This window comes from Danio rerio, chromosome 22 (assembly GCF_049306965.1).
Source record: "Danio rerio strain Tuebingen ecotype United States chromosome 22, GRCz12tu, whole genome shotgun sequence".
In the NCBI taxonomy this organism is placed as follows: domain Eukaryota; kingdom Metazoa; phylum Chordata; class Actinopteri; order Cypriniformes; family Danionidae; genus Danio; species Danio rerio.
In genome coordinates, this window is record NC_133197.1 from 5,762,630 (window position 1) to 5,772,610 (window position 9,981).

The following is a 9,981-nucleotide window of genomic DNA, read 5'->3' on the forward strand; positions in this document are numbered from 1 at the left end:
ATCCTATAGAAAATTTGTGGGCAGAGTTGAAAAAGCTTGTGCGAGCAAGACAGCCAACAAATCTGACTCAGTTACACCAATTCTATCAGGAGGAATGGGCCAAAATTCCTTCAAACTATTGTGAGAAGCTTGTGAAAGGAGACCCAAAACATTTGACCAAGTTATACAGTTTTAAAGCAAAGCTAAAAAAAAAGACCAAGGAAATGTGTGTAAACTTTTCACTGTCTAGACATTTATTTAAAAACTCTCAAAGAAAAAATTATTTCATTATTCTGGCATTTAGCAAATGTAAATCATTTAGGTAATTCTAACAGACCTAAAATAGTAAACGTTTAGTATGATTTACCATCAGACATTTTTAAAAAATGGTTATGTTCCTTTTTTTAGAGTGTATGTAAACTTCTGATTTCAACTGTAACTCGAAAATGGTTTCAGTTTGATCCTCCAACATGGGCTCAATGGATAGTAATTGTAAAGGAAATACACTGTATGGAAAAACTGACTTTTAACCTGAACCTGATTCAAAAAAGTGCAAGTATGGCCAAAAATAGACTGAGTATGTCATTGTAAACAATGTGATTCAAATGTATTGTAAATTGATTTTGCAAACCCATGTGACAACCACTTTGTTCTTTTCTTCCTCTTAAATTATTAAAACTGATATTATATGTAATTTAACAAACATAAACAACGTCGTTTATGTGAATATCAGCATAACAGACAATATAGAGGTTTGTTGAAACAGGTTGTGTCAACATTAAAGCAAAAACCTAACCTAAATTTGGTGTCAAAGAAACCATTAGTCAAATATATTTTTATTAAAGGTTACACATGCAACAACGATTTCAAACATCACCAATTCGCTCATTAACACTGAAAAAACACACTCACAAAAACATACTATAATATGTAACGGTTATAAATATCTAAATTGCAGCTAAAACATGTTCGGTAGAAACACAAAAATATTTGCGAATAAGCTTTTGTATTATTGTACATACTCATGTATGTCTTCTGTCTGCTCCTTAACATTTAAAAGAGACTAATCTGTGTGACCTTTTATATTTCAATTTCTTGGTTTGAATCCCAGGCGGCGTAGTCGGTTTCATCAAATCAAATAGATTGGGGTCGTTCGAAGAGAGCAAACCTTAACACCTAGCAATTTAGCTCCTCCCCCGCTTCGTCTGCTCCGCCACATTCTGGCGTAGTCGGCAGGGTTGGTGGCTGTTTAAAGGGAGTTAAATTAGCTGCTTCCCCCCGCCCTCCTGAGTTTGTCCGCTCCGCCACATGTACACCAGTGTCTGAGATCAATTCAGTCGTCAACAGTGATTCTGTCTCTGATGCCTCTTCTTTTTCTGATGAATCTGTGAGAGAACAGAAAGAAATGTAAGAGCTTGTGCTACATATAGTTAGCAGCTGCCGAAATTATTGTGAAGTAAAAGATAGCACATAAAGATAGCTCTGGAATAGCCTTCCTGATAACGTCCGAGGCTCAGACACTCTCCCAGTTCAAAACTAAAGACCTATCTGTTTAGTAAAGCATACACTCAATGCATCACCTAGCGGATTCCACACAGGCTTCTGCATCTTGCTTATGTACACTATGAACAGCAGCTACGCTAATTATTCTCTTTATTCTCTATTTTCACCTGGGGATACTCATCCCGAGGTCCTCAGATTATGCGGAGTCACTGATTGGATCCAAGACCAGCGACGAGATGATCCCAAGGTTTCCGGGACCAGAGCTGCTGCTGCGCTGATGGTCATGGGGAGTGGAGAACAAGTGTCTGATTCCAGCGACGCTCCAGAGACAGACGAGTCTTTGCTGAGGCCATCTTCCAGCCTCCACCGCGGTGACTGAAGCCCTGCACAAGACTTTTGGCCAGCGGAGAAATTAAAATGGTCGTGCCCAACTGAGTCTGGTTCTCTCAAGGTTTTTTTTCTTCACTCCCATCAGGTGAAGTTTTTTTTCCCTCTCTGCTGTCGCCACTGGCTCGCATGGTTCAGGATTGGGAGAGCTACGCATCGATGAATTTGCTCTTCAGTGTTTGAACTCTCAGTAATGATTAAATCACACTGAACTGAGCTAAACTGAACTGAACTGAACTTAAACACTAAAACCTGAACTACACTGTTCCAGTTACTATGACCATTTATGTGAAGCTGCTTTGACACAATCTACATTGTAAAAGCGCTATACAAATAAAGCTGAATTGAATTGAATTGAATAAAAGGTTTTTTTAAACATTTGTGTATATGTTAATTTTTATCGTATAATAATCGGATCCTTTAGCTGCATCTCAATGCAGTCTTCCAAACTTGATTATTAGATGGTTACTTTTTAAGCTTTATCTTAAATGTGCTGACGGACAATTAATTAGTCAGTTTAGAGTATTGAAGAACTCACCTTTGACAATAAATGTCTTGGAGATCACATTTCTCCGATTCCTGGCGATATTTAGTTTATATATTCCAAAGTCTGTGGGTCTGATATCGCTGATTGTTAAATATCCATTTTGTTTATCCAGCTGTAATCGGTCCTTGAATGGCTCATTATGTCCAGAAGCACCATCAACACTGTTTGATCCTTTCAGTCTGTTTATAACAATAAATGGGTTTGTGACGTCTGAATTTAGCTCTCCAAACCTCCACTGCAGCACATCAAAACGTTTTATTTTGGTGATGCCGGTGTTTAGAGTGACGGACTCTCCCACACTCACTGACACTGTCTTCAGTTCATCCATCTCAGCAGTATCATCACCTGGAGAACACATGGAGATATAAACTGTATTATTCAATCCTGATGACTAGGGCTGAAGAAAAATGCTATATAGCATGCTAAATGATGCAATATATCATATGTGGTACAAATGTTACAGGCTAACCAACATACAGTTGAAACCAGACATTTGCATACACTCTAATGAAAGGAACATAACCATTTTTTTAAATGTCTGATGGTAAATAATATTAAATGTTTACTATTTTAGGTCTGTTAGGATTACCTAAATGATTAACATTTGCTAAATGCCAGAATAATGAGATACATTTTTTTTTTAGAATGTTTTACTAATTTCTAGACAGTGAAAAGTTTACACAGATTTCCTGGGTCTTTTTTTAGCTTTGCTTTAAAACTGTATAACTTTAGTCAAATGTTTTGGAGATCCTTCCACAAGCTTCTCACAATAGTTTGCAGGGATTTTGGCCCATTCCTCCTGACAGAATTGGTGTAACTGAGTCAAATTTGTTGGCTGTCTTGCTTGCACAAGCTTTTTCAACTCTGCACACAAATTTTCTATAGGATTGAGATCAGGGCTTTGTGATGGCCACTCCAAAACATTCATTCTGTTGTCCTTAAAGCACATTTTAACTAATTTGGCAGTATGCTTAGGGTCATGTTCTGTTTGGAAGTCCCATTTGTGGCCAAGTTTTAATTTCCTGGCTGATGTCTTGAGATGTTGCTTCAGTATTTCTACATGATGTTCTTTCTTCATAATGCCATCTATGCTGTGAAGTGGACCAGTCCCTCCTGCAGCTAAACAGCCCCACAACATGATGCTGTCACCCCCATACTTCACAGTTGGCATGGTGTTACTAGGCTTGTAAGCTTTCCCCTTTGTCCTCCAAATGTAACACTGGTCATTATGGCCAAACAGTTCAATCTTAGCTCCATCAGACCACAGGACATGTCTCCAACAATTATTCTTTTTCCCAGTGTAATTCAGCAAATTGTAATCTGGCTTTGTTGTTGATTCTGGTTTGTTGATTTTCCCATGTTGTCACACAAGGAAGCAGTGTGTTAGAGTCTTTCCTTAAATACTATTCTACAGTTGTGCCTCCAATGAACTCAAATGTTGTCAAGTAGCCAATCAGAAACTTCCAAAACCTTGACATCATCATCTGAGCTTTTTCAGAGGCAGAATAATCTTATTGGATGTAAACTTGACTTTCAAGAAAAGTTAAAACAATTTCTCAAAAAATCTTTCTTTCATTATTCTGCTATTAAGCATAACAAAGACTAATGGGATAAGCCTGACTTACCTAAAAGACAAAAAGTTTAGTCACATTAACATCTGACTTTTTAAAATGATTATGTGCCTTTTTATACTGTGTATGTAAACTTCTGGTTTCAACTGAATGTTTCATATTATTTCAGTAAAAAGCAAACGTCACTTCAACCTCCGATTATGAACAGAGATTTTTTTTTTTTACTGTTAAATAAAACTAATAAGTAGTTTTAGCAATGTAAACAAACACAAGTACATAAAATAAATATCATTACCACTTTACTCCACTGAAACACTGGGGGAAGTAAGTTGAATACGTCACCATTTTTCTCAGATAACATTTCTAAAGGTGCTGTTGACTTAAGGCTGATTTATACTTCTGCGTCAAGTGCACGCTTATGCTCCGGCACAGCCTTCGCGCGGTTGCATAGCTCTCGCTGTGGCTGACTCCGACGCGCACCACTCAAAAATTGTAACTACACGTCGCAATGACAATGTAGCCCAAGCTTTGTGATTGGTCGGCTTGGTAGAGGTGATGAGTGTGGGTGGGGGTGAGAGCCACACAAACCTGTTAGAGCCAGTGTTTACAAGTGCCGAGTCCCACGAAGGAGCTCTAGATGAAAACTATTTTGTGTTCACCTTATGATTAAAGTTGCTGCACATCTGTTGGATCCTGTCTCTAAATGAGCGAGTTTTAGCTACTTGTACATTCAGGAAGCATTCAGAAAAAACAAAACACCTATGAAGAAACTCGACACAGAGGAACATAAACATCTACTGCCAACTAGCGTTTTAGAAGTGTTATTGCAGAGCAACACGAACAGCACACTGAAGTATAAATGCACGACTACGAGCAAGATGGGCACCGTGGGTCACGCCGATCACTACACGCAGAAGTATAAACAAACCTTTAATTTTCACTGGCTGTTGGTAACCAAAAAAATCCATATATGCAAAGAAATCAAATCTAATTAGTTTACAAAAAAAGTTATGTGTAGGCCCACACGGAATCTGCGCACGCAGACATCCACATATTTCCGCAGATTTTTTTGCCCATCTATTTATTGTGTAAGTGTTTGTAAGTTTATACTTATTCAGTTTTTAAGTTAATTTAAGTAATATGATTGACTAATATGAAAATATTCATTTAATTTATTCACAATACAGTTTGTAAAGTAATACTTTCTGTCTTTTGGTGGATATATTATATGATAGACTTGCTTTGTTTACCAAATAAGTGGATCTAGATGGATTTACATTGTAAAACATTAACTAAAAGTTAAAAAGGAATTCTTTTTTATTTCACATATTAAGTTTTTAGTTATGATACTCCCGAAATAATTTCGCATAAATCCACAGATTTTTACAAAATTCTCAGCAGAAAAAGCAAAAAATGTCTGCAGATTCTGTCTGGCCCTAGTTATGTGTAATAAAATGAAACAACACAGAATAAAGTATTGAACACATGAAGAAAGGAAGGTGTAGAACGGCAGTAAATGCCCAGACAGCAGCTGAAATATCGCCGTTCAGATATTTAGACAAGAAAAAGAGTTTCCACTCTGCTTTAGTCCCGTAGGATGATGATAACCATAACTCCCATGACTCGGTTTTGTTTGTTATCTACAATTGGCTTAGATTGTTGTGAATACCCGCCCTCTAGTGGCCCAAATTAAAATACTGAGCCTAAAGATAGATTCTCAATTATTTAAAACCTAATTGTTTTAACAGTTTTACTCAAAACTAGTTTTGCTACAATAAGTTTAGGAAATACACAAGATAATACTTGCCATCAAATTGTTCTTGTCTTTTTCTGCGTCTCCAGCAGAAGATCGCAACTGCAGCCAGAATCAGTGGAGTTACAACACCAAAGCAGATCAGCAGCACACGACTGACGGGTAAGTCGTCTTCTTTATTGAGATCTAATGAGTCAGTAATGATTACACAGTGAATCAGATGACGTTAACACAGAAATTAAAGATAGTTGTAAACGGATGTTATCAATTATTAATTACTTAATCGTTGCCTACTAATGTTGATAAACGTGTTGATGTTTATGGCATACCTGCGAACTGTTCTTATAGTATTTTATAAGCTTTCAGTAATGTTGAACACACAAATCATGTAATATTCCCAGGTAGCAAAGAATTCTGGCCCAGATTTGACAAAAAGCAGGCCTTTATCCAGCTCTGGCATACAACATGTGGGCCAAACATGGCCTGGGTTTGGCAGCAGTGGCACACAAGACTTGGACCAGATGTTAAAAATTGATATGCGGACTAAGTTTGGCCTATCTTGACCCCCCAATATATATATATTTAAATATTTTTTAAGTAAGGAAAACATTCTATCAATCAGGTCGCTTCGAGAAAAAGCATACCAATATCGTGCCTAAAGCGCAATGCTTCATGGCTTTATCAATTTCATTTAAGTCATGACACACCAACATATCTGGCCCAGTTATGGGTTGTTAACTTGGCTGAGACTTAGCCCAGATATGGTCCATGCTTGGCCCCGTATCTAGAAGCCAGACGTGGTCCAGTCATGTACTATACTTTACTGTGACATGTGGCCAGGCAAAAGCTGATTGTGTGGGCCAGGGAAATTTTGCTGTGTGGGACACTTCATTTCAGCACTGTCCTACCATCAGATGTGTAACAGAGTGTGTTGATGTCCAGACGTGTGGTCTGGTTGCTGATGGTGTTGTTGATCACACATCTGTAGGTGTTTTTATCCTGATATTCCACCTCCAGAGGTAGAGAGAGACTGATGCTGAGATCAGACACACTGATGCTGGACAATACACTGTTTCCTTTGTACCAGGAGAGACTCACAGCGCTCACATTCACCACTGAACACACCACTGAACAATACTGCTCTGATGGAGAGGAGGAGGAGGAAGAACAGTCCCTGATAAGGACAGGAACAGGCAGACGAGCTGAAATACACATTGATTAAAAACTTTAGTCAATTAAATTGGTTGGAATATTATTAAAAATTGCATGTTTACAGTTTTTCTCAATTACTTTGGTGCATTTCTCCCAACACTTGCACAACAGTTGATGCATTTCTCAAAACAATTAGTACAAACTGCAAATCCTAGTTGATAACCTGCAAAAGCGTGTCACATGCACAAAATGGAGAGCTCATTCCTCAAAAGCAAGTACTGATGTGAAAGTGTCAGTGTCATCAAAATTAAAAGTTCTGACACCATTGTTTATGAACAAGATAGTCAAATGTCTTTGTCATGTTTTCATTATGACAGTTTACTCTGTACATTTCCTCCAGTGAAAGAAAAGTCAGATTTTGGTGATACGTCCTGAAAATGCTCAAGACAGCACTGTATACTATTTGCACAGCCATTTGAAAACTACAGTAAAGTAAGACATCACTGCATTTAGTGAGGTGTCTGAGTACAAGACACTGAATATGTATGTTTCACACTTTTACTGCATTTGCTCTTATATATATAAATAGATAAGACAGACAGACGGATGAATGGATGGAAGATAGATAGATAGATAGATAGATAGATAGATAGATAGATAGATAGATAGATAGATAGATAGATAGATAGATGGATGGATGGATGGATGGATGGATGGATGGATGGATGGATGGATGGAGGGAGGGAGGGAGGGAGGGAGGGAGGGAGGGACGGACGGACGGACGGACAGAGATAGATAGATAGATAGATAGATAGATAGATAGATATAGATAGATAGAAAGATAGATAAAAAATAGATAGATAAAAACAGACAGACAGACAGAAAGACAGACAGACAGACAGACAGACAGACAGACAGACAGACAGACAGACAGACAGACAGACAGACAGACAGACAGACAGACAGACAGACAGACAGACAGATGGATGGATGGATGGAAAGATGGATAGATAGATAGACGGACGGACGGACGGACGGACGGACGGACGGACAGACAGACAGACAGACAGACAGACAGACAGACAGACAGACAGACAGACAGACAGACAGACAGACAGACAGACAGACAGACAGACAGACAGACAGACAGACAGACAGACAGACAGACAGACAGACAGACAGACGGATGGATGGATGGATGGAAAGATGGATAGATAGATATACGGACGGACGGACGGACGGACGGACGGACGGACGGACGGACAGACAGACAGACAGACAGACAGACAGACAGACAGACAGACAGACAGACAGACAGACCGACAGACAGACCGACGGATGGATGGAAAGATGGATAGATAGATATACGGACGGACGGACGGACGGACGGACGGACAGACAGACAGACAGACAGACAGACAGACAGACAGACAGACAGATGGATGGATGGAAAGATGGATAGATAGATAGACGGACGGACGGACGGACGGACGGACAGACAGACAGACAGACAGACAGACAGACGGATGGATGGATGGAAAGATGGATAGATAGATATACGGACGGACGGACGGACGGACAGACAGACAGACAGACAGACAGACAGACAGACGGATGGATGGATGGAAAGATGGATAGATAGATATACGGACGGACGGACGGACGGACAGACAGATAGACAGACAGACAGACAGACAGACAGACAGACGGATGGATGGAAAGATGGATAGATAGACGGACGGACGGACGGACGGACAGACAGACAGACAGACAGACAGACAGACAGACAGACAGATAGATAGATAGAAAAAAGATAGATAAAAAATAGATAGACAGACAGACAGACAGACAGACGGATGAATGGATAGATAGATAGATAGATAGATAGATAGATAGATAGATAGATAGATAGATAGATAGATAGATAGATAGATAGATTGTGTTTGTAATAAACAACATTATAATGGCAGTAAAGCTGTTAAAATTATCTTAAATAAAGTCTTGTTTATACAGTATGTGCTTTTATTTTGCCCCCTTAGTCTCTGAAAATGGCCTTGTTCATATTTTTTCACGTTTTTCTTGTATTTTGAATTATACATTGCATTCTGTTGTTTTTGTTTAAAGAAACTAATTGACCAGATTAAATAAAACTCACAAATGGTTGTGAGTGGTTGCAAATCTGCAGTCGCTCACCAGAAACTGTAATATTGAATCTCTTGGAAAAGACCTCTTTTCCACCGATGATCTGCAGTTCGTAAAGTCCAGCGTGTTTAAATGTGATGTCCGTGATGGTCAGAGATCCATTCTGATGATCCAGCTTCAGTCTGTCTCTGAATGTCTCATCAAGAACATATAATGAGATGCTATCGATCAGTTTGTTGATTTCGGCTATACGATCAGTTCCAAATGTCCACAGGATCACCTCAACTTTCTTTATACTATTAAGACTACAGTGTAGAGTGACAGAATCGCCCTCTATTACTGATAGAACCTCCACTTCACCTGAATCAGCAAACACAGCTGTGTTCAGAAGGAAAAAATATCATTAGTGATTCTGCTTATAGCTCCTGCTTTTACTATTCAAGTCTTTAATCTTTACAAATATACAAAACTTGCAAGCAAAAAAAAAAGTTGATCAAAGTGAAAGAGAAAATGATTTAAAACACTCACCTTTCAAAAGCAAAACGTATAAAAATAAATCGGAGAACTTCATTTTTTATGTAAGAATAAAATGTGATTTACTTCGTCAACTGTGGCAAATATGCTAATTAGTTTCTTTGTTGATCTTAAATCGGCGCTATTTACAAAACTCGCATCGCTAACCCGACGTTACGATTACGGATTAAGAAAAGGTAGGCTACATAATTAATTAATGTATTAGTTGTTTAAATAATGGTTGAATTGTGTTCTTCTTCTTGAGAGCCATTTTCTTGATTGTTGTCTTATTCGGGACGGAAAGCTTATCCGCATTACACTGTTCGAGAAAAACCAGTCCAGTAAGTTCACCAACATAACTTTCAGCACACCTCACACAAACAAACCAATAAACAAATCATGTAAACTACAGCTGAGAAAACGAAAGAATCAGT

General features: G+C 38.6%; 3 protein-coding genes across 3 annotated transcripts in view; all 3 read right to left on the bottom strand.

The window, feature by feature from the left end:
- The window catches only part of s1pr4 (sphingosine-1-phosphate receptor 4), a 525,180-nt gene that overhangs the window by 208,657 nt on the left and 306,542 nt on the right, over positions 1 to 9,981 (bottom strand). The gene's annotated exons all lie outside the window — the stretch shown is intronic.
- The window catches only part of mcm2 (minichromosome maintenance complex component 2), a 165,922-nt gene that overhangs the window by 26,836 nt on the left and 129,105 nt on the right, over positions 1 to 9,981 (bottom strand). The gene's annotated exons all lie outside the window — the stretch shown is intronic.
- LOC100538136 (uncharacterized) lies at positions 798 to 9,858 on the bottom strand. Its single transcript, XM_009295970.5, has 6 exons — positions 9,563 to 9,858; positions 9,086 to 9,412; positions 6,649 to 6,942; positions 5,795 to 5,926; positions 2,408 to 2,761; positions 798 to 1,364 (listed from the first exon to the last, which is right to left on the bottom strand). The coding sequence occupies exons 1-6, from the start codon at positions 9,603 to 9,605 to the stop codon at positions 1,156 to 1,158; spliced, it is 1,359 nt and encodes a 452-aa protein (XP_009294245.1). The 5' UTR covers positions 9,606 to 9,858; the 3' UTR covers positions 798 to 1,155.

What these genes read in the sequence shown, in the direction of transcription:
- LOC100538136 (XM_009295970.5), bottom strand. Translation starts at nt 9,605, where the DNA reads ATGAAGTTCTCCGATTTATTTTTATACGTTTTGCTTTTGAAAG. An exon ending in AAGACAAGAACAATTTGATG is followed by an intron (nt 2,762 to 5,794) that starts GCAAGTATTATC and finishes TGTGTTCTCCAG; the next exon opens with GTGATGATACTGCTGAGATG. An exon ending in CAAGACATTTATTGTCAAAG is followed by an intron (nt 1,365 to 2,407) that starts GTGAGTTCTTCA and finishes GTTCTCTCACAG; the next exon opens with ATTCATCAGAAAAAGAAGAG.